The sequence below is a fragment of the Camelus ferus genome, chromosome 16 (genome assembly GCF_009834535.1).
Source record: "Camelus ferus isolate YT-003-E chromosome 16, BCGSAC_Cfer_1.0, whole genome shotgun sequence".
Lineage (NCBI taxonomy): Eukaryota > Metazoa > Chordata > Mammalia > Artiodactyla > Camelidae > Camelus > Camelus ferus.
In genome coordinates, this window is record NC_045711.1 from 15,037,225 (window position 1) to 15,061,563 (window position 24,339).

Below are 24,339 nucleotides of genomic sequence, written 5' to 3' on the forward strand. Positions count from 1 at the left end.
GGATACTGGACCTTCTGGTGGGTCCTCTATTTCCCTCCCTCTTTTTGTCACTGTATGTTTTCTTACACTGTCAGAGTCCCTCAGATTCATCTTTTAACCCTTCCCTTGAAGCATTACTTTTCACATTATCAATAGTGATTACTTCCACAAGTCGGTTTTGTTCTGTGTTCCTTTTCCTAGGCTCCTCTTCTTGTTTTATGGATGAAACATCTTGAATCTCCCTGAGAAACTAATTATGAAGGGCTTCCTGCTCAGCTGCCCTTGTTGTAACTGAAGTTCTCTTTTTCCCAGGTCACTTTCCTCCCTCTCGTTCACCTTTAATCTCAGCTTTCATCAAATGCCATCTTGTCCTTTCATGTTTACGAGAGTAGTGATCAAAAGCTGCTTACAGCTCTGCAGGCAAGGGCAACCTGGCTGACTGGAAGAATCTGCTTCCTAGATCAGATGAGTTTTGGTGCATGCATCCTAAGTGCCGGTGTTCTTTCTCTGCCACCGTCGACTTTCCTGCTGGTGACACCGAGGCCTGGGGCGTTGCACACCGGGCATGGGGGTGGACACGTGGGGCAGGGGTCAGCAGGCTTCCAGGCATCCCTGTCATCTTCAGCATCCCCCCCGTTGCACTGACGTTTCCAGTCACCAGCGTGTGCGGGGCTCTGCAGAGCTGATCAGCTCCCCGCTTGGTGAACGGAGGCCAGCTCTAAGCTGCAGCATCCTCTGCACCGCTCTGGCAGTCTCTGCTGCCCTGTCCATGTGGTCTTCCATCAGTCTGTGGGAATCCCTCACAGCTGAGGGGCCCTCAACTGTTCCTTGGTGTCATGACTCTTTGAATTGCTTCATAATCATTTTAGAGAAGTCTCTGAAGAAGAGGAGGTAGATGAGCGTGGCCAGCCTGCCATTGTTCACAGGGCGGCTCACCGCCTGCCCTGTACGCTGCCTGGCGGTAGCAGCTCAGCCCCTCCTGTGACCTGGTAGTGACTGACAAGGCAGCCTGGAGCCCATTATCGCACAGACACGAGACACGCCTGGAGGCGTCTACTGCATATCCACGTGTCTCTGTGCAAATGTGGGTTGTAGGGGCAGCGAAAGTTGTGTGCTTAATAAATTTAGAAAAAACAGGTCTTTAAAAAAAAGTTCCTGTACTTTGGGATAATTGAAGAGAACAGATGAGGTCAAGGAGAAGTTTTCTTGCCCTCCTAGGACCTTAAGGCAAGGGGAGGACCCAGTTGCAGACAGCCCGACCCCAACCCACAGACCGGCTGCAGCAGCAACCCCAGGACCCTTCTGGCCGTTTTCAGGCCTCCCCAGGCATCGGTGAGCTCTTGCTTCTAACAGCAGCACTTGTCCTTTTTTGTCAGGCTTCTGGTACCCAGTACAGGGAGAGACAGAATTTAAGCGTTTCCCTCCTTGGCCATCAACCCTTTTGATGGACTAGTCTTGGGAAGTGACCAGTGACCACTGAACCAGTGACCAAGGAGCTGAAAAAGAAAACTCAGTTCTTTCACTTGGGGGAGGACCCTCTGGAATTGCACTGGCTTCTGTGTGAGAACGCCCCTGACTTGCCTTCCCCGGTCCCTCATGGCTCCCCACAGTTGGAGCCTTCCTTAAAAATCACCTCCATGGCTCTCTTAGCAATCTTGGAGCCTGTGGAGGGCTGCTGGGAACAGGACTTCTAAAACGATAAATGTCTGGAAGGCTGTGGTCCAAGGCCATTTTTGCTGGTTATAAGCAGGGTCTCCAGATCCAGAGGGAGTACACAGGTCTTAAAATTGAAAGTGTTTATGCTCAGGATGAAACTGAATTCTATCTAGGCAAGAGTCGTGCTTGTGTTTCCAAAGCAAAGACCAACACAGTAACTCCCAGTGGAAAACAGAACAAAACCAGAGTAATCTGGGGAAAGGTAACTCACGTTCGTGGAAACAGCAGCGTAGTTTGTGCCGAGTTCCAAAGCAATCTTCCTGCTAAGGCCATTGGACACAGAATCCATGTGATGCTGTACCCCTCAAGGATTTAAATTTATTGAAAAGTAAATAAAAGTGTGGATTTGTTCTCTTGCTAAAAAAAAAAAAAAAAAAAAAAAAAAAACAAAAAAAAAACCACCTGCACATGAACCCTATTTCAGAAGTACTGGAAGTGACTTGGGCTAGAATTACCGACAGACCTTGTGTTCCTTCCTAAACAGCACCTTAATGAAAACCTGGCCAAACTCACGTCCAAGTTTGAGAAAGCAACAGCGGACAAACTCAAATGTCAGCAAGAAGCAGAAGTGACCGCAGGCACCATCTCCCTTGCAAACCGCCTGGTGAGTGTGAGCCTCACGGCAGATCTTTAATTACAGGAGCTGAGCTTGTCAGGTGGCCCAGAAGGTGCAAAACAGATGCATGGAAAGAGCCGAGTGCTGCTTTGACGGGGGTCGGGGGGAATTGCAGTGTGCTGGGATGCAGGGACCGAGTCCTGAGAAGAGCGTGAATACACACCCTGGTCTAGTCAAAGACTCTCCTGCAGGGATGGGGTGGGCATGGGGCGGTGAGGAGCGTCGCTCTATCAGTCAGGCCTCTTCTGAGAGTTGCTTACATGGATGTGCATGGCCAGAAGAAGCCTTGAAGGCCAAAGCTAGCACTCGATAGGCAGGCTCTGAAGCGCTCACCTGTGCGATGTGTGGCGGTAAGGGTGTGGGCAGGACTCGGAGCTGAGACGGAGCAGAAGAGGCAGATGGCTGACCCTGAGCTTTTCTGACCATGAGCTCGGTCTCCCCAGCAGGGTAGTCAGATGTCTCACATGGCGACTCAGGCCTCCCAGAGCAAGTGCTCCGAGGTAGCAGAAGGTCCCACTCTCTTAAGGCCCAGGACCCAAAGCCAGCGCGGCCTCCTCCCGCTGTGTGCTGTTGGTCCCGGCAGCCGCAGGCCTGGGAGAGGGTGCAGAGACACGGCTCCTGACGAGAGGCGAGTCAGGATTTGCAGCCTTTTCCAGTCCCCTGTGGCTCACATTTCTCATCATAAATCAGCTAAGAGGCTGCAAAGCTGGTCCACTGGTTGTGATTTCTCCTCGACCAAGAGCCTTTACAGCACCTTCCTCACCAATGAAAGGAAGTAGAACCATTTGTGTTCATAGCAAAGCCAGGTTCTCTGGTCTGGGGGAAATGAGCCGTGACAGTCGTGGGACCGGGCTGTGCTCGGGGAAGATGCTGTGCCTCAGGTGTGTGTCCAGGGCGCTGCCTGTGGCACCTGCTGCTGCAGAGCTTTGCGGTGCTCGCTTTCACTGAGCGTTTGGTTTAGAGACAGCTCCTCCGCAGACGTGCAGGAAGTAGTAAGGACCTCCCCGCTGGCCTGTCTTCCGTTCAGTTCCCTGTCTTGTTTCCAGAATTGAGCATGGCCTTCTCTGCCCAGCTGGAGCCTTTCCTGAGTTGGTCCTCGCAGGAGGCAGTGGGATGTTCTGCTCTAGGGCTCAGGAGGGGTGGGCTCTGAAGCCGTCCCTGCCTCTGCCGGCCTGCAGGTTCTGATGAGATACTCGGACATCCTGGTCTTTACCGTGTGATCTAAGAATGGGGTGGGGTTGGGCAGGAGGGCCAGTCCCTCGGGTCTCTCCCAGCTCTGACGTCGTAGGATGCCGTCTTTCAAGGGGAAACAAAGGGTAAGTCATAGCACAGAAGCGAGCTTCACCCAACAGTACCCAACAGTCCCCCGCAGAAAGAAGCTGTCCCCTCCGGGAGAGGATGCCTACGGGGGGGGGGGGGGGGGCGCCCCGCTGACGTGGGCCGTGCAGTCAGGACGCCTTCTGCAGCCTTGTTACTTTGTCCACGTCCGTGTGTCAGTGCTTCTGGCTCTGGGTCTTAATTACCATGTCCATCTCCCCACCCACTGTGAGTTGTTTCTAGTGCAGTTAGTTTTATTTATTTTCATACCCCCAGCATTTGGAGAGGAAAAGAGGGAGGTGCATAATTTTCTATTAACTTTGCAGACCAGACAGGGTACAAGTGACGGACACACAGAGTCATACTAAATCCTCTCCACAGTCCTTTGAGGCGGGCGTATTGGTCTCCGCCCCTGGGCAGGGCCTGGAAGCCTGCCTTCAGACCTGTCCTCTCTCCACAGCCCGAGGAATGCAGAGCAGAGAACAGGGCTTGTTTCCTGCAGTGTTTGCTGCAACGGGTACAAACCCCCTGTTGATCAAAGGGCCACGTAATCCGTGTTGTGCGTCTCCTGCCACGAGGTGCGCGCTGTGCCTTCTCCGAGGCTGAGTCATGTCTCTGGGGCCGGCGGGATGACGTGCCTTCCCCCGTCTGCCCTTTGAAATGGTAGGTGGGAGGACTTGCCTCTGAAAACGTGAGGTGGGCAGAAGCTGTGCAGGACTTCAAGCAACAGGAAAGGAAACTGTGTGGAGACGTTTTACTTTCCACGGCTTTTATTTCGTACCTTGGCTTCTTTACGAAGAAGTACCGGCAGAGCCTCATGGACGGGACCTGGCGACCCTACCTGAGCCAGCTGCAGGTACGTACAGCCTACCTTTCTCCTGAGTACACCAGCCTGGGGGGACCAGTGAGCTCAGGTGACAATCATAACCCCAGTCTTTTAGTCCCTTCTTGCAGACCTTCTCCCACCACCACCTGAGCATCCCTCAGTGACCTCTGGGATCCAGGAGGGAGACACATGCACTGGTGTCTTTCCACACGTCCCTACCCGGCCACCCGCTGCCCCCAGGCTGTCTTTGGACACTCCTCAAAACTGTAAAACACGAGGGGCAGCAAAAGCCCCTGTGTTTCCCTCCAACCTTCCTGCTTTTGTGCCAAACTGCATAGTAGCAATGGAGCCCGGGGGCCTCCTTCCCCAGATGCTGCGCTGCACCTCGTTACTGGGCCCCAAAGCTGCACGGCCCATCCGTGACCCACAGACACCCTTATGAAAGCAGCCTCACTTCCTGGCCCTGTGTGCTCCTCACCTCCTGACCCTGTGTGCTCCTCACCTCCTGACCCTGTGTGCTCCTCTCCTCCTGGTCCTGTGTGCTCCTCTCCTCCTGGTCCTGTGTGCTCCTCACCTCCCTGGTCCTGTGTGCTCCTCTCCTCCTGGTCCTGTGTGCTCCTCTCCTCCTGGTCCTGTGTGCTCCTCACCTCCTGGCCCTGTGTGCTCCTCACCTTCTTGGTCCTGTGTGCTCCTCTCCTCCTGGTCCTGTGTGCTCCTCACCTCCTGGCCCTGTTGCTCCTCACCTCCTTGGTCTTGTGTGCTCCTCACCTCCTGGCCCTGTGTGCTCCTCACCTCCTGGCCCTGTGTGCTCCTCACCTCCTGGTCCTGTGTGCTCCTCTCCTCCTGGTCCTGTGTGCTCCTCACCTCCCTGGTCCTGTGTGCTCCTCTCCTCCTGGTCCTGTGTGCTCCTCTCCTCCTGGCCCTGTGTGCTCCTCACCTCCTGGCCCTGTGTGCTCCTCACCTTCTTGGTCCTGTGTGCTCCTCTCCTCCTGGTCCTGTGTGCTCCTCACCTCCTGGTCCTGTGTGCTCCTCACCTCCTGGCCCTGTGTGCTCCTCACCTCCTGGCCCTGTGTGCTCCTCTCCTCCTGGTCCTGTTGCTCCTCTCCTCCTGGCCCTGTGTGCTCCTCACCTCCTGGCCCTGTGTGCTCCTCTCCTCCTGGTCCTGTGTGCTCCTCTCCTCCTGGTCCTGTGTGCTCCTCACCTCCTGGCCCTGTTGCTCCTCACCTCCTTGGTCTTGTGTGCTCCTCACCTCCTGGCCCTGTGTGCTCCTCACCTCCTGGCCCTGTGTGCTCCTCACCTCCTGGTCCTGTGTGCTCCTCACCTCCTGGTCCTGTGTGCTCCTCTCATCCTGGCCCTGTGTGCTCCTCTCCTCCTGGCCCTGTTGCTCCTCACCTCCTGGCCCTGTGTGCTCCTCACCTCCTTGGTCTTGTGTGCTCCTCACCTCCTGGCCCTGTGTGCTCCTCACCTCCTGGCCCTGTGTGCTCCTCACCTCCTGGTCCTGTGTGCTCCTCACCTCCTGGTCCTGTGTGCTCCTCACCTCCTGGTCCTGTGTGCTCCTCTCATCCTGGCCTGTGTGCTCCTCTCCTCCTGGTCCTGTTGCTCCTCTCCTCCTGGCCCTGTGTGCTCCTCTCCTCCTGGCCCTGTTGCTCCTCTCCTCCTGGCCCTGTGTGCTCCTCACCTCCTGGTCCTGTTGCTCTCTCCTCTCTGGTCCTGTGTGCTCCTCACCTCCTTGGTCTTGTGTGCTCCTCACCTCCTGGTCCTGTGTGCTCCTCACCTCCTGGTCCTGTTGCTCCTCTCCTCCTGGTCCTGTGTGCTCCTCTCCTCCTGGTCCTGTTGCTCCTCTCCTCCTGGCCCTGTGTGCTCCTCACCTCCTTGGTCTTGTGTGCTCCTCTCCTCCTTGGTCCTGTGTGCTTCTCACCTCCTGGTCCTGTGTGCTCCTCTCCTCCTGGTCCTGTGTGCTCCTCTCCTCCTGGTCCTGTGTGCTCCTCTCCTCCTGGTCCTGTGTGCTCCTCTCCTCCTGGCCCTGTGTGCTCCGCTCCTGGTGTAAGTAGGTGGATTGTACTCCCCGGCCCTCACGCTAGTTCCTGACTGGATCCTCTATCCAGGGTGTCTGGGTGTCTGTGTGCATCATGACACTTCCACATCCCTCACAGCCCTCAGTTCTCACCCAGTCCTCAGCCTGCACTCCCCACCACCCCGCTTGCAGGAGCTAGAGGAGAGCCTCAAGACCGGGTCCACGGCCCGACAGAAGCTGGGAGTCAGAGCAGCAGCTGCAAGAGCGTCGGCACACGAAGTCCCCACGTGCAGTAAGGGTTGGACCCCGAAACCCACTTGTAGGTGTGTCCTTAGAACACAAAACCCCCACTGTCTGGTGGCAGTTCGCTTCACAGCTCAGCTCATAAAATCTGACTCACCTGATGCTTTGCCAGAGTGTTTTTAAAGCTGTTACAGTACTGGGAAATAAACAAAAAATAAGGCTGTTTCTTATTCATCTTGAACACTTGTGAAAAAGGAAATTGTTGAGAAGAGATCATTAGCGGCGTGAAGGAAGGTGAGCATCCCAGTGGCCGCGAGCAGGACTGTCCCGGCTGGTCTGGGGTCCTGGAGCACCTCTGTGCCATGGGTCCCTGTGGCAGTCTGGGAAAACTCTGGGTTCCTCCCACAGTGGTGTTTCTGAGCGCATGAAGTAGAATGCATACAATCACAAGGGAAACAGTTCTATTGAAATACATCTCTGATCCCAGGATGAGAACCTCCAGTGGCTGCTTTCCCTTTTGAGGTTTGCTTGAAGGTCTAACACTGGCCATGGGTGCCTTCACAGATCTGAGTATAGGGAAAGGAGATGGCCTGGAGAGGTTTCCTCAGGCGACTGGGAAGACACACTGCAGAGAAGAGAGGGATGGTGTGGTTACAAGGGCATCCGTGTGAACCCCGAAAACATTCTGCTCAGTGAAAGCGGCAGACACAAAAGGTCACGCACCGCATGATAGCGTGTGTGTGAAACGTCCAGGATAGGTGAATCCACAGGCACGGAAAGCAGACGGGCGGTTGCTGGGAACTGCGGGAAGCAGGGAATGGGGAGGGACTGCTAATGGACACGGGGCTTCCTTTTGGGGTGAAGAAAGTGTTTTGGAACGAGACAGAGTTGATGGTTGCACAGCACTGGGAATGGACTGTGCCATTGACTTGTGTGCTCTCAAATGGTTAAGTTATGTGACTTTTACTCCAATTTTTAAAAAAGTGGGTGTGGGGGGATATAGTTCAGTGGCAGAATGCGGGCTTAGGATGCACGGGGTCCTGGGTTCAATCCCCAGTGCCTCCGCTAACAACAACAACAACAAAGGTATATGTGCTTGCAGTGAAAAAGATTACTTGTAGAAGAATTAAATGAGCTGAGAGAGGCCAACAGAGACAGAAGAGGGAGGGTTTGGTGGGCACAGGCTCCCAGGGGGACAGGGCCGAGGGCTTGCTCCCAGGCCTCCCAGGGCACCAGCAGGCAGGCGGGAAGTGGGGGTGGTTGGCAGCAGGGGAAAGGTGGGCACCTGCAGTCCTTTGCAAGCTGGGCATTGGTCCACAAGTGGTGACAGTGATGAGAGGAGAGGAGAAGGTGCTCAGTGGGGCTGGCGTGGGGCCCGGTTGGGGACGCACAGAAGTGCAGCAGAGCGGGGACCTATTAACGTGAGTGAAGGAGTATGGAGGCTACTGACTGAAATACAAATAATTGGTGGCAGAAATTTGGTTTAGGTGAACATACTGAAAAACAGAGGATCGCAGGGGTGGAATTTCTGCTGCTGTTCTTCCATCAAGAAAAAATAAATAAAAAGACTATCAGGACTTTAGGAAAGCCTGCTTCCAGAAATAAGCACACAGACAGAAAAGCGCTCCTCAGGGGGATTTGGGTCTTGCATTTGTTGGAGTTGTGTCCATCCTTGGAGTGAGCCCCTGTGGAGTCCATCCCAGCCAAGGGCGCATGCTTCCACTCTGAGCACATGTGGCATTTCTTCACCGCCAGGTGCCCATCCCAGTGACCCCCATGCTGGATCCCCTGAAGATGCTGACAGATGATGCCGACGTGGCTGCCTGGCAGAATGAGGGCCTCCCCGCGGACCGCATGTCCACGGAGAATGCCACCATCCTCCTCCACTGCGAGCGCTGGCCGCTCCTGGTGGACCCTCAGCTGCAAGGCATCAAATGGATCAAGAACAAGTACGGCGCAGCCCTCCGGGTCACCCAGATTGGTCAGAAGAGGTAGGTGGCTGCACATAAAACTTCCCACTTTGCCACTTAGGTTGAGGAAAAAAAATGTTATGAGTGGGTTTTAAACCCCAGTGGATTGTTTCTACGCTCCTGATCCCCCCATGAATCTTCTCGAGTTTGTCCTCTCATTTCAGGAACCATCTCAAGGAGAGATGCTTGGGTACTGAGTCTCTGCTCTTCTTCCCCGTTAGAAATCATATGCATCACTTCTCACCCCATCCCCAAGTCCTTTCTCCGCCAGCCCGGGGCATTCATCCTCCCGCCTCTCCTGGAATACTTCCTGCCTCCCAGCCTCTCCCACTGTCAGGCATCGCTGTGTTTTGAGGTCTCTCTCACACTCAGCCGAAAGCTGCCTCCCTCAGCTCTCTTCTAACTGTTGCTCCGACCTCTGCCCCGGAGCCGCATGGAAGAGGCCTAAACTCTCTCTCCTGAGGGGCCACCAGACATTGGCAGAGGGCTGCTTAGCAGCTGAGGTAGTTAGGAGACCTTCAGAGCCCTTTGTCCAGCCACGAGTCCATGTGGGGCGTTACTGCACACGTCGAGGGACGGGAATGACGGAGTGTGTCATCCGCCACAGTCATCTAATCCTCGCCTTCCCTTCAAACTGTGATTAAAATACTCCTTTCTAACTGACCAATAACTGCGTGCTAGGCAGAAGTTTGTTCTTTTTGCTCATTCTTACATCTCTAGTGCTGAAAATAGTGCCTGACACCTAGTAATTATTTCTCTGTTCAAGTCCACTGACTACCTTTCTGTTGAGCAGTCTTCTAGATTTGTTGTGTAGTATTTGAATACGGGTATTACATTGTGTATAACACGTGCTAAGACTGTTAAGTATAGTCTCCCTTGAATGAATGGATATGTGTCCAAGTGTGTCGTTGGCCTTTAAATTTTGTGCAGTTTGACATACTACAGCTTTTTGGGGGGCAAGGTTTGTTACACATTTCCTCTATAAATCAGTGCTTCGAAAAGTCTTTTTTCTCTCCAGAAATTATATAAATATTCACCTAGATTTTTAAGGTTTTTTATGGTTTTCTTTTTACACTGAAATACAATCACCTGAAATATATTTTAGGGTACTCTATAACGTACAGACCTAATTTTCATTTTTCAAGCAGTTAGCCTGTGTTCCAATACCATTTATTAAATTCTCCATCTTTTCTCTGATTAATTAGAGATGACATTTTACTCTATATTAAATTGTTATTAGAGTCTTTACTCTTTTGTATTTATATAATACTATACCAGCCTTTAATTGTTTAGTTTTATATTTAGTAACATTTATTGTCTCAAAGTAGTCTATCATAGTAAAAAAATAGGGTACCTCAATAAATAAGTAAATAAATAAATAAAATTGCATTTTGTAGTTTGTCCCTATTTCTAAAAGATACATCAGATCACTTAAATACCATTTTAAGTAGAGAAAAATGTGCCACTGAAGTCATCCCAGAGGGCTGTGTCTCCAAGTTTACCCTTGTGCTGCAGAGGCACGGCTGTCTTATTGAATTGCCTCTGAATCTGTGCTTTGCCACAGGCTCACCTGCCCCACTTTCTCCTCAGCTACCTTCAAACCGTAGAGCGTGCCCTGGAAGACGGAGATGTGGTGCTGATTGAAAACCTGGAAGAGTCCATCGACCCTGTGCTGGGACCGCTGCTGGGGAGAGAAGTCATTAAGAAAGGACGGTGAGAGTCAGCTGCACTGCCGGTCCTCTCCGAGGAGCCGGTTCACGGCCCCTGGTGGAGCCTGGACAGACCTGCTCTTCCGAGAACGTCCTCTCCTCAGTTCGCCTCAAAGAGCTCCCCCGAAGCACACCTTTCAGTCTTCCAGAAGCAGAATATTAAGCTGCCCTGGTGTCCTAGGGAAAGTTTTCTGGAACAACTTCCAACAGCCAACTCATTAGCTCGCTTCAAAATGGCCACAGTGCACCAGCTGGAGGAGCTTTAGAGGGAAAGCGGTCAAAAAGCAGGCTGACTTCTAACCGTGAGCGTTTTATTGAAACCAGTCATCTGAGTTCTGAGAACTCAACTCTGTCGATTGGATGAGCCTGTGTTGCTTTGGGTGCTGGTCGCTGACCAGGGCTCAGCAAGGGTCTGCCAGGAGGAGGAGGGGGAGGAGGGGGGGAAGGGAGGGACAGCTGTCAGGAAGGGCTGCGTGGACTCGGGAGCCTCACCCACCGCCCAGGCCGTCGCTCACCTTCGCATATCCTTCGGGTGTGCTTATTCACTTAATTAGCCATTTCCACCCATAGAAGCGATGCTTCATCAGCCAAGAGAAAATGTAGGCCCTACTGCTACCCCGTAAGTCGCCTTTGTGCAAGAAAGGTGCCCTTCCCTGCAAACGCTTTACCGCCATCTGCTGGAACTGTTTCATGATGTGCTAATCTATGCGGCCGCAGAGTGACCACCGGCTCTCCCTCCAGCCGTGCCTGCAAAATCAAACGTGGTGACTGTGGGAGAAAGTCTGTCACCCTCCACCCCTGCTCCCCACATGAGGGCAAACGGGGATCCTAGGGCTCAGTCTGGACACGCTTGGGAGGAGCCCATCTGAATACGATGACGTTTGCTATGATCTTGCAAAAAAAAGAAAAATCTATGGTCTGTCCCTGACCAGACCTCCAAGCAAGGCACCCCACCTTCACATGAGCCTTTGTGTTCCAGGTTCATTAAAATCGGAGACAAAGAGTGTGAGTACAATCCTGAGTTCCGGCTCATCCTTCACACCAAGCTGGCCAGCCCTCACTACCAACCCGAGCTGCAGGCTCAGGCCACCCTCATCAACTTCACCGTGACCAGGGCCGGCCTGGAGGACCAGCTGCTGGCCGCCGTGGTCAGCATGGAGAGGCCAGACCTGGAGCAGCTGAAGGTGCGTCGGGTACCCACCAAGGAGGGGAGGAAGAAGACGCTCTGTCACCAGCCCCTGCCATGCGCCCCACTCTGGGAGGGCTGGGGGCTGCTTTTTCAGAAGCTGAGCAGCGTGGGTTCTGCCAGAGCTTGGAGGAGTGTCACCACCATCTAGCCACCTGGAGCCCCATGGTAGGAACGCAGGATGGAGCAGGTCACGAAACAGGAGGTACAGGGCAGCAGGGGAACCCACACGCTCACCCGGGAGCAGGCCAGGCGTGGCCGTCTGGGGACATGCTGGGGCCAATGTGAGGGACTCTCGTCACACAGGTTCACGTGTCTAAGTCCACAGCTAAGTGGGGTCAGTTCTACCAGGGCAGCAGAAACAGCTTCACCCACGTTAGGATAGATAGAATCTTAGTCAGCTTGGGCTGCCGCCACAAAGTACTGTAGACCAAGTGGCTTGAACAACAGACACTTCTCTCTCAGTCCAGAAGCTGAAAGTTGGAGATTGGAGGCCGGCGTGGTTGGTTTCTGCAGAGACCCCTCTTCCTGGCTTGTAGGCGGCTGCTGTCTCACCATGTGCTCTCAGACCTCTTCCTTGTGTGCAGAGAGAGCACGCTCTCTGGTATCTCTGCTTATAAGCACACGAATCCCACCACGAGGACCCCATCCTCATGACCTCATTTAACCTTAGAGGCCCCACCTCCAGCACAGTCGCATGGGGGGTTAGGGCTCCAACATAGGAATTTGTGGGGGCACAGTTTTGTCCACAGCAAGCTGTATCCTTTGTCACCCTCTCCTAAGACATGATTAGATTATAAAAGCAGGGCGATGTTAGAGAGCCAGGGGGCTTAGACTTGGGAGATCAAAACAAGGTTCTATGAGGAGGTGACATGAGCTGATTCCTAAACAATCTGAGAGCTTCCAGCACAGAGCGCTCCTGCAGAGAGAAGAGTGTGTCCTGGCTGTCGGGGAGGATGGAGTCACGTGTTCTTAGGAGACAGAAGATAGGCCGGGGTGGTTGTGACTGGAGCCTCCGAGAGGAAAATTGTTCTTGCCACAAACCCAAAAGCAATAATCCCAGGCTGTACAAGAGCAAAGAAACCACGGCTGCCCAAAGTTACACGTGGGCCCCCCATCCCCCACCCCAAAAAGAGAGCGAGAGCGCCCAGCTGCTTTAGGGTAAGGAGTCTAACCATCAGAAAGGGGAGATGAGGCAGGAGCTGCTTGAGGAGGGCAGGGTAGAGCTCAGTGGCAGAGCTCATGCTTAGCATGCCTAGGGTCCAGGGTTCAATCCCCAGCACCTCCATTAAAAATAAATAAATAAACCTAATTACACCCGCCACAAAAATATTCAAGCTTTGCTTGGATACCAATGCCCCAGTCCAGGGATGCTCTTGTCCAAACCGTATAGAACAGTTTCTAGTTGTCTTTTTAAGGCCATCTGTAGGAGAGCTCTTCCCTTTAGGGGCAGTTAAGTGGTGGTGGAGAGAACCCTTCAGAGAGCTCAAACTTGACCCTACCCTCTAACTAGTCCCAGAAATAAGTTCCATTTAGTGACCTGACCGTGTACCAGCACTGTGTCATGCACTGCAGAGCACCCACATGCACAGGGACAGGGTTAACCCAGCTGAGGTTACTGAAGTATTAAGGGGAAACACAGCCCAGGGTCATGTGACTGGTAATTGGCGCCACTGGGATTCAGTTCATCTGCTGAACTCACCTGCTCGCCGTCCCAGGCACTCTGATCTCCTCCCTCCAGTTTGCTATCCCTAAGGGAAGGGACGCCAGCCCCATAATCCTTTATGTATTCAGCTGACCCCAAGAACAGGATGCTCTGGGCTCCTATACCTGACTCTCCCTTCTTTGATACTTGCAGTCAGATCTCACGAAGCAGCAGAATGGGTTCAAAATCACCCTCAAAACGTTAGAAGACAACCTGCTCTCCCGCCTCTCCTCAGCCTCCGGGAACTTCCTGGGAGAAACGGCCTTGGTGGAGAGCCTTGAGGTCACCAAGCAGACTGCTGCAGAAATTGAGAAAAAGGTAAGGCCTGGCAGCCAGGGCTGGGAGGCAGAGGCCCTCCTCCTGGTCCCTGAGTCCAACTGCAAGGAAAAAAAGAAATCAGTGCAACATGTGGCTCTGCCATCTTCCTAAGTTTCTTCTGGAAAATCCAGCTAGGAGGATTCCTGAAGTGCCTGCCTCATCCTGCATGGCGGAGCCCCCACCTCCTGGGAGATGCCCTGGGCAGCTCGACTCCACCAGTGGTTGACGAGCACTTAACGTCTGTGCGGGGCCTCGTGTTCCGTACAGGGGTGCTCACCCGAGCCAAATGGATCTGAGAGTCTGTGGAATCGCCCTGAAGCTGAGGAATCACACTGTTGTACAACTTGACAGGTGCAGGCCTGAGAAAACCCACAGCCTACAGAGATCCCACAGGTCTGGTTCTAATGAGAAAACTTCAGTGACTCCCAGGAATCTCAGCTCTCAAAAAACGGCATCACCCTGCAAAACGGCTTAGTATATAGTCCCCTCCTTCATTTCACAGCTGTTGGGAGACCTTTCCTCCCCACTGTGGGGCTGGGAGCCAGGACTGGTGAGGCCCGCCCCTCACGCTCCCCAGCAGACTGTGGAACCGGCGCAGGCCCTTTCAGGTTATCAGGCCTGTGCTCGGACCAGGGGAGTAACTCAGATGCTGGTTCTGAGCAGGGTCTGCTTGTCTGTTAACAGTGCCCGGGAGCAATACACCTTTGAAGGAATACCTTTATTGTCCAGATACCGGGATTTCTCCAAATATGAGAAAAAAGGGTTTGTTCCAGGTGGGGACAAGTTAGGAAAAATGAAAAGGAATGATGGGAAGGCAGGTAAACCAGGTCATACCCATGCTGGGATAACAGACAGCTAAGGTTGGAGTGAGCAGCTGAAAGGAGGAAGGTGCAGCCTTGTCTCCACGACTGCTGTGTGACCACCAGGCTTTACTGCGGGTTCTCATCGCCTCCGTGTCTCTAGAGAGGGGCGTGCGGAGTCTGTGAAACACTCACAGCAGAAGTTCCACTGCCTTGGGCAGGAGAGATGGGGAAACAGACCCCAATGCACACAGAGGCGAAGGTCAGAGACGGAATCGACCGTGTCTGTCTCTTCTCCCTGCTTCCTCCTGTCTTCTTTCTTTACCCTTCTCTTTCACATCGAAGAACAATTACTGAGTGTCTGCTGTGTGCCAGGCATTGTATGAAGCCCTTTGTTGAGTAATGGACCGCTGCTTATTTTTCTAACAGGTGCAGGAGGCCAAGGTGACCGAAGTGGAGCTCAACGAGGCCCGGGAGCACTATCGGCCAGCCGCCGCCCGAGCCTCTCTGCTCTACTTCGTCATGAGTGACCTCAGCAGGATCCACCCAATGTACCAGTTTTCGCTCAAGGTGACTCACACCTGGAGATTTTGCATAATCCCAATAAAGCAGCATAGCACAGCCAGCATGGCTCTCCCTCCATGAGAGCCTGTCCATGTACTTCGTTAGATCCTTAAGATCAGACTCAGGAGAACAGCTACACTGCCCTATCTAATATGACTCAGTGCTTGGGGCTCAGTGATCTGGCCGGAGCTGAAGGCGATGCCACGGCAGGTGTTGGCCTCTGTTGCTCAGTCAGTGCACGTGACATAGAGCAGGCACACCGCTTGCTGCACATGTGGAAGAGGACACCAAGAAATACCAGAAGTGACCCCTGCCCCCAAAGAGCTTAAAATATCAAAGGGGTGATCAAATGTGCGTGTCATTTGTATCAGTTAAAACCAAAGCAGGCCATAGTAATGGTCCAACTTTAAGGTACTTTCCTGATTTCCCTAATATCCTCAAAGCTACTGCTTCACAGTTGCTGAAATATTTCTAAAATCAAAGACGTTAACAAATTGTAAGTACTCACCAAACTTATCTAGGTCATGAAAAAATGAAGACCTATATATTTTAAGTACGTCTCTGAGAGTGTGATAAGGCTTTCTCCTAAAGACCAGAACTGGAGAGGCGTTGGGGTGGGGGAGAATTTCTGAACAACTTCTGTGGTTTAGCCTGACAAACAGAGAGGACACACACACACACACACACACAACACAGCACACACCTCATCTGTGAAGCTCAGCTGCTGTCTGGAGGCCAAGGTGTAGGGCTGAGAAATCAGAGGGCCTCCAGGACCTGGAACACATTCAGCTGGAGCCAAACCCCATCCCACAACTCAGAGTCTCTGCAGATTAAATGAACTGCGTTTGTAATATTTTGTGTTTTTAAAAGAAATCCAATACTTGGCATTCTAGTCAGGTCAAAGCAGCATATGAAAGAACTATAAAATATGGAACAATAGTATAAAAGTTAGCACTGTAAGCCTAGTAACTACAGGCTCACGTCCCTAGTCCTGAGAGTAGCTGGACTCTCCCGCAGTGACTAGTCCTGAAAAATGGAAAGTAGATGAAGCCCATGGAAATGTGTGTTCAGCAAAACAGAGGGAAAACTGGAAGTCTGCACAGCCGAAAACTGAGAAGTTCTGATCGTGTCTTGATTTTTATTTTCTTTAATGATTCATTCTATTCATGTCACATTCAAAATGCAGCATTCCTAGTATTAATCTTTATAATTAGTCTACATCTAAGTTTAAAACAATGAAAAACTGAATGTGTAGTTCATACAATGTAACTAAATCAGATTATGCTCCCACCATTACAGGAAGGGTCCACGAGAGAGAAAGGACATGTAAGTGGATTTATCAAATGTCTGCAGAGTTACTAGAAACAAAAACAAACAACAGCTGATATCCTGATCATTTCCAAAAGGAAAAGTGATTTAAAATATTCCGAGTGCCTGTTATGTATAAGGGTCTCTTATAAACAGCAAAGTTGTACGAGATACTGATTTCTGCCACCAAGAATTTTATAATCTAGTGGGGAGAACCATCAGTCATAACTGGTTATTGTTTCCAACAAAACTTGTTGGATTTAATGTAATTATTTTGGCCACTGGACATTTATTTTTCACTGACCAAAACTGTAGGCTTTTCTCTCTGTGCCCCATAGCTTTGCCCACTTTGGGACACTGTGATCATTTATATGAGCAAACTAAGACAAGAGTTTTCTTGTTGCCACTGTCCCTTCTTGGCAGGTTCTGCTGGGAAGACGTTTCTGTGACGGGCAGATTGTACTATCTGTCACAGGTAAGACTACTAGCCATGTGCAGAGAGCTGTGTGAACTCCCAGTGTCCTGCCTCTTGCCCCCAGGCCTTCAGTGTCGTCTTCCGGAAGGCTGTGGAGAAGGCTGCTGCCAACGAGAGCCTCAGGGAACGAGTGGCCAACCTAACAGACAGCATCACCTTCTCTGTGTACCAGCACACCACCCGCGGGCTCTTCGAGTGTGATAAGCTGACCTACCTTGCCCAGCTCACCTTTCAGGTAAGAGTGGGTTGAAGAAATTCCCAGGAAACAGGCCATTTTATAGTGCCCAACCAGCAGGTGTACAGAAACTTTCTTTTTTTGAGGTCAGTTCCCATAGTCTGTGAAGACCTGAGCTCTAAGCAGAGGCGTCAGACAAGAAGGTCCGCTGTCAAACCCACTGCCCTCACCGCTGTCCCACTTGTGGCAGACACGCTTAATCAATCGTGCTTTTCCTTGGGGATCCTGGATGATCTAGGCTCTTCCTCAGTGTAGCCCTTAAGCAGCCTCTACCTCTCAACCCAAACTACCGCTGAGGATGAAACTGGACGGTCCTACCAATAACTCGATACTTTTTGAGAAGCAGTAAGAGCTTTGTTAGAGTAACCCTCATTATTTACCTTCAAGGTTAGTGTCCCAACCTTCCCCCGAATAAGGAATTGCAGATTTCTTTCTATAGCCATAGCAGCCATGGCCTGAGAAAAGTCCTTAAGAACTCTGATTCTCAAGGGCTTGGGTGCATCACGGCTGCCGGTTAATGAGAAACCCTTGTCTTCTGCTTATTCTCGCCATCAAAAAACCATGAAAATTTATTTCCTTACAATTATCTTTCTAATCATTGAGGATTGGAATTTTTTCCCGTATATAAATTAGAAGCACAGACTAGACTATCCTGCAGGCCTCTTCCCATTCTGACAGTCCAGTAGTCTACGATCACTTCTGCGCTGACTGTTTCAAAGCCTAAATTCATGGAGGAGTGTTAGCGTGGCTCATCCCTCTCACCCTGTGTACACCCCTCTCCAGCCCAGATGGCAGCTCAGCCATCACCAAAAGGACTTGAGCCCCAGCGTGGACGAATTTCCCTCCTGTCACTCATTTCCCCTAAACCCCAAGATGCTTCCACCCCTGGCTTTCACTCTACCCTCATAAACAACCCAGCCTCATTTTACAAGGACCCCTTCACCTCATCTGCTATTTCTAGCCTTTCTCCGTAAAGACTTTTCCTCAAACTAACCAAATTATTTTTTCTTAGTGAGTATTCCCACCTGTAACTTCTCAGCAGAGAACACCTTATGCAGGGGGAAGAACAATCTCCTGAGCGCCTCTCAGCAGGAATTACTAGCTCTAACCAAGCCACATGCTTCACCTCCCCTGCACGCCCCTTAATAACTCCCACCTGGGCCTCTGCACTTTCCACTGCCTCCTCCCCAAGGAAGCCTGTCTAAATCTGCCATCTCTTGGCTTCTCCAAAACCCAATTCAAAACCCCTTACAGAAAGTTGAGTCAGACCTACCCCCACCCCTGTTTGCTGGCCACTCCCTATTCTGAAACCCGCCAGCGGGGCTGATTCACATGCGCACTTCTATACATTCATCTGTGTGTGTCATCTCTTCAGTTAGATTGCAGGCATATGCTTCATGGCATTTATGATTGATCCATAAAGCCCTTGCTTACCAAGATTCACTGGGTGCATTTAGGTCACGCTGATACCTGGGGTGCAGACAGAGGCACCCAGAGGCGATCTGCACAGATACGCACTTTGTCCCACTCCCCTCTCTTTCAAAAACCAAAACTGATGGGCAAGCTCTAGTGTTAGAAGGAGCCATCATGATGCTGAGTGACAACCCTGAAGGTCTCCAGGACCCTGTGACTGCCACCAGCTAAAGAAATCAGTGCTGTCTTTCCACATTGCAGATTCTCCTCATGAACCAGGAAGTCGGTGCAGCAGAGCTGGATTTTCTGCTTCGCTCTCCAGTGCAGACAGGCATCCCCAGTCCCGTGGAGTTCCTCTCCCGTCAGGCCTGGGGTGGCATCAAGGTCAGTGCCAGTCCCTAGGGAACAAAAAGTCAAGTCCTCCTCTCCTGGAGTTCTCTCCTGGCACTTGTCCCAGGAAGTCAGCAGGACTCTTGTGGGGGCTCACCATGAGCTGTGTTAACATCAGTGCGCCCCTCGGCCTGCACCCCTACAGCAGAGCTCCCCTTCCCGGGCCTCCTGGGAAGGCCTGGCAGAGGAGGAGCAGGTGCGTGCTCATCTGAGGGCTCTGCCTCCGGGATGCAAGGGAACAGCAGCATCCTGTGGGTGTCTCTGACTCGGCTGCCACGCACGGGGCTGGGGCGCGGGCTCCTCTGCGGGGCCCTGGGCTGGGTGCAGAGGCTGCGCTGGCACTTCCACGAAACGGGCAGATGCCAGGGCTCTGCCCAGGCATCCGTCTCCATGGGAATCGTGACAGCCTCAAGGCAGGGGACTCACTCCAGCCTGGGATTCTCAGCCGTTAATAAGGGCTCACATTTATTGAACACCTTAGAAGTGCATTACCTTACTGTATTCTCATGGTCACCTGGGCAACAGGTATTATTTGTTCCCATTTAACGTATCAGGAAACTGAGGTCATGCCTCTTTTAAGTAGCACATCCGGGAGTTGAGTTCTGGTCTGTCTGGTGGTAAAGCCAGGGTTTTTTTTTTCCGCCTTGTTATTCAGCTTAGTTTAGTTGGATTCTGTGAACATTGACTAGATCACCACTGTGGGCCCTTTCAGCAGGGACCGTGCCTGCATTCACAGGGCCTGACGTGGTGCTGAGCAGTAAGCGTGCACTGGGTGAACACCAGCCCCAGAGTCCAGACTTGCTCCCCAGGTGAGCAGCTGCCCAGTCCCCACCGAGATGAGCCCCCGGCAGGTGTGAGGACCAGCATCGGCACAAAACGAATCTCATTTATGATCTTGCGTTTGTTGTCTTTCATACGTGTTTGGTACCAGGAAGAAGTCTGAGTCTGGAGTAATATGATTGGCTCTGTCTCTCATAATTCTATTTTTTACTGATTTTTTTTGAGATAATGATTATAAGAAATAAGAGATTATCCTTTGTACCTCATTTCCCCCAGAGTCCCGTCTAACATTTCCGTTGCATAATATCACATCCAGGAAGTTGACATTGATACAGTTCGCTACTGTCTTCTCATTTCACCTGTGTTTCATGCATATGTGTGTGTGTGTGTGTGTTTAGTTTTATCATGTGAAGATTTGTGTAATCACCACCACAGTCCAGATCCAGAAAACTCCATCTGGTGTATATGTCGCCCCGTTATAGCCATAACAGCCTCCCTGCTCCGATCCCTAATGCCTGGCCACCACGAATCTGTTCTCCATTTGTATAATTTTCTCATTTCAAAGATGTTATATAAATGGAATTACACTGTATGTAACTTTGGGGACTGGCTGCATCACTCAGGGTAACTCCCTTGAGATCCATTCTAGTTGATTTACTTCATAACAAAAGCCCAGCACTTAATCATTTAAATGCATGCTGTCCTCTTCAAAGGAGTCATCCTGGGAAATTTGAGGCTAATTTCATTCATGCTACCATTGCCCAAAATGTTTTTCTAACTTTTTTTTTTTTTCTTCAGAGTCTGTAGCTCTTCTTTTAATCATCTTTAGGGCTATTATCTAAATCAAGAGTCACCAAACTTTTTCTGTACAGGGCCACAAAGAAAGTGTTTAGGCTTTGAGGGCCAGACTCCATCACAACAATTCAGCTCCTCCAGGGTTGCACACAGTAGGTAAGCACGTGGAAATGGCTGAGTTCCAATAAAACTTTATTTACAAACGCAGGTGGTGGGCCAGATTGTCCCTGAAAGCTGCAGTTTGCTAATCGCCAATCTTAATAATAAAGGTGTGACTTGAATTTTATATATTAACTTCATCTATCATTGTGAAGCCCATCCGGCAGATGAGAAGGGGAGTAACATGTTGAGAGAGAAACTAGGGGGCGCACCATTCATGACACCAGTCAAAACCACAAAGTTACAAAATGCCTAAGACTGATTACAGTAAGTGCAGACCATCTGTGTGGAAAACCATCGGCCTTTCAAGGCTACATAAGACAAGACATGAATGAAGAGACACACTCTAGATCAGCACTGTCCAAAAGAAATGTAATGCATGTCACACGTCATTTAAATTTTTCTATTAGCCACATTAAAAATGCAAAATGAAAAAAATATAAAATTAAATGAATGAAAGAAATTTTAATAATGTATTTTCTTTAACCTAATATGGCCAAAATATTACCATTTTAATATGTAGTTGCTACAAAAATCATTAATGAGATATTTCACTTTTTTGTAATAAATCTGAATTCTGATGTGTATTCCCTTACAGCACATCTCAATTCAGATACTAAATCTTCATCAGAAATACTTGATTTGAATTTAGATTTTATAAAATTTAGAGTTAAAAGAGTTGATTCATATACCCAAATTGTTTCAAGCTTATTTAATGGTTCTCAAATTACTAAAGCAAATTCCAGTTTCTAAACTTAAATTTTAAAATAATTAAAAGTAAATACAAATAAAAATCCTGTGTTGCAGTCACAATGGCCATGTTTCATTAGCTCAGTACTCACAGTGGTCGGTGCTGCCTTGCTGGACCGTACAGCCCCAGAGTGTGAGGATAATGACTCACAGTCTGACGCCCTTATGGGAGATAAATTCTGGAAAGCACTTCTGAATGAGCCCATTTGCAGAACTGGAGCAGCAATGGACAGGAACTAGTGAACACAGGCTCTGGAGTCAAGACATCCCTGGGTGTAAGTTCAAGTTTGAGTGTGTGTGGTCTGTGACATGTGGTCTGAGACATTGTTTCCTTATTTGCAGGATGGCTCCCCCCACACCTTCCTCACAGGGCTCTGTGGACACATCAACGCCCAGTCAGTGGAAGCTGATTGTGGTCGTGGTTGTGGCCGCTGTATCTGTCTCCCAGCACTGCCTTAACAAAGCGCCACGAGCCGGGTGGCTTAAAACAGACATTTATCCCCTCAGAGTCTTGGAGGCTAGACGTCTGAAATTAAGGTGTTAGCAGGTTATGCTCCCCCCTAAAACCTCAAGAAGATCCTTTCTTGCCTCTTCCAGCCTCTGGTATCTCCAGACATTCCTTGATTTGTGGCAGCCTCCCCCCACCCTCTGCCTCCGTCTCCATGGTCCTTTCACGGTCACCCTCCCTCTGTGTGTCTCTGCGTCTCTTCTCTTCTCATAAGAACATCAGTCATCTTGGATCAGGGCCCACCCTACTGACCTCATCTTGACTTGATCACATCTGCAAAGAGCCTGCTTCCAAATAAGGTCCCCTTCGCAAATCTGGGAGGTTAGCTCTTTAACATACCTTCTGGGGGGACACGATCCGCTTCCCACAGTTACGATTATTAATTTCCCGCCTGTAAGGTATACATACACTGCGGCTGACAGGGTCGTGCCTGATGGAGTCTGCCCAAGGAAGGAAGAACTTTGAGGAACTGTGAGTCGCCCAGTTGGGCCGCGTCCAGTTGTCTTTCTCTGCCTTGTCCCCTAAAGCCCTCTGCAGCAAAAGCCATAGAGAGGAAGTGATTCAAAAGCGCTCTTTACTGCTTTCAATTTACGGAGCTCAATTCAAAAGCTACTGTGCAATTTGGTTTCTTTCCTCTTCTCACAAAATGGATTGTTTGCTTTGCTTTGCTTCACTCTGCTTTTCTGCTTTGTTTTGTGGGCAAAGCTCATCTGGCTGTTCAAAGGCTTTTGCGAACAAGTGAAGCTCTATTTCTCTCTCTCTGAGTTTTGTTATGTGGAGCCGCACAGTCCAGCCCCATCAAACCAGGCGCATCCGGGCCGTGAGCAGGTGCCACACCACGCAGAGTGCGTGCCTGGTGCTGTGCCTTTGACGAGTACTCTTTTTAAGTGTTCGGTTGGATTTTTGCCTAAAGAAACAAAAGTACAATTGAATGGGACATGATAAAACAAAATATTTTAAAAACATCCAGTCTGATGAGGAAGATTGATTGTCTTGTCTCCCCAGAAGAACTAATGAGCAGGTAATGAATGAACTCTGTAATAAAACACTGCTTTTATTCGTAGCCTCTGTAAGGATTTATAAAGTCTCATCAAATGTTGAAGTTTAAGGTGATGGGCATGTTCTGTCCTTCACTGGAAAATCTCATCAGCAGTGCACGGCGCTGTTAGCCTTTGGAAAGGGCCCTCACTCCTCCTCCGGATGCCCATTTAGCACAGCTGTACTTTGCTGCACCATCCGATGTAATTAGGTTAATTAGTCATTTCCATTTAGCTTATTAGAAGGCTAGAAATCCCTTTCCCTCATTTGGAAGATTAAATGTTGCAATTGTGTTCAACCCAGAGCCTCAAGAAAGCGGGTTTCAGATGCAGCCATGGCAGCTGGGAGCCCTGATCATGGTGTAATTTCCGCAGTTTTGTGGTGACACCAGAGGGGGTAATGGGACTGCAGGAGGGTTAATGGCGACACAAGCTGGGAAGAGGGGCTAAAATGCCTCTGAAAAGAAGATGAGGGTTCATTCCTCGGCACAGAGAGAAATAATTACCGCGGCTGCAGCATTGCTTAGCCTGTCAAGGGTCCTCCTGCTGGCTGCCCAGCTGTCAAACTTTATTAATGGAGCGTTTCGGAAGTGCTGGCCGCCCCTAGGCCCAAGGCACACAAAGATGGCTCAGAAAGCTCTTGCCCGCAGGGAACTCTCGGTCTTGCGGGAGTGACAGACTAGCACACCAGCGACTGCAATTCGGTAGCTAGAAGAGCTTCCGGAAAGCACCGGGAGGGGCTCGGCAGTCGGCAGAGCGCTCGCATCTGCGTTAGAGCGTGGACCACGTGGACAATGATGACTCAGCCTCATTTTCCAAATGAGAAAATCAAAGCCCACAAGGGTTTGAAAACGGACTCCAAGCCACTCTCGCCCCCTGGCGCCCCCTGGCGCCCCCTCCGCCGCCCACACACCACTCCGCGCCGCTTCTCACGAGAGTGGCAGGTGTGTTCCCTGCTCTTCGCGGTCAGGGTGAAGACTGCAGGCCACGGAGCCCACCTGAAGAGGCACATAAAGACAGGACGTGTTGTCCACGTGGGAGAAGAGCCAGGACGAGCCCAGGTCATGTGTCTGTGTCCTTCTCCAGCCCGACCTTCTCCTTGTCGCGCTTCAGACTCCTCCACGCAGTCACCCTGACGCATCAGGCCCCACGCTCTCCCTACTCCGGACTTTGGCTCCTGTAGGTCTTTCCCGGTAAAATGCCCTTCCCTCCTCTCTGCCTCTCTCTCTGCCGGGCAGAATTCTACACGCCTACTAAGTCCTCCCTCATCGCTTTCTCTTGAACTTGGGATGGTAAGCTCCTCGAAAACCTGTGTGTTTTTGTTCATCTTTGTATTCCCAAGTACCTGGCATGTCGTCAGCATCCAGTAAATATCAAATGAATGAATGAATGAATGATCTCAAATAACTAGAATGTACAAGTTCCTTAAAATTCATGGCACTGTGGTGGGTGCTTTGGACACAGTCTTTTAATCTCGTTGGAGAGAACAGACACACAGGCAGAGCTGGGCAGTCCTGGAACGGCTG

At 50.8% G+C, this 24,339-nt stretch overlaps 2 protein-coding genes and 1 non-coding gene across 3 annotated transcripts in view; all 3 read left to right on the forward strand.

Moving 5' to 3' along the window:
• The window catches only part of DNAH9 (dynein axonemal heavy chain 9), a 266,848-nt gene that overhangs the window by 203,715 nt on the left and 38,794 nt on the right, over positions 1–24,339 (forward strand). The window contains 9 exon segments of the mRNA XM_032498821.1: positions 2,180–2,299; positions 4,296–4,484; positions 8,467–8,702; positions 10,272–10,394; positions 11,370–11,574; positions 13,435–13,599; positions 14,829–14,969; positions 16,811–16,981; positions 18,656–18,778. Of these exon segments, the coding sequence (XP_032354712.1) occupies positions 2,180–2,299; positions 4,296–4,484; positions 8,467–8,702; positions 10,272–10,394; positions 11,370–11,574; positions 13,435–13,599; positions 14,829–14,969; positions 16,811–16,981; positions 18,656–18,778 (1,473 nt within the window).
• LOC102511374 (60S ribosomal protein L35a-like) lies at positions 1,682–2,052 on the forward strand. The gene has a single exon (XM_032498820.1). The coding sequence runs from the start codon at positions 1,682–1,684 to the stop codon at positions 2,009–2,011; it is 330 nt and encodes a 109-aa protein (XP_032354711.1). The 3' UTR covers positions 2,012–2,052.
• Positions 7,705–7,776, forward strand: TRNAP-AGG. Its single transcript has one exon. It is a non-coding gene; the product is annotated as a tRNA-Pro (tRNA).

Coding starts and splice junctions, on each gene's coding strand:
- LOC102511374 (XM_032498820.1), top strand. CDS start 1,682: ATGTCTGGAAGGCTGTGGTCCAAGGCCATTTTTGCTGGTTATAAGCAG.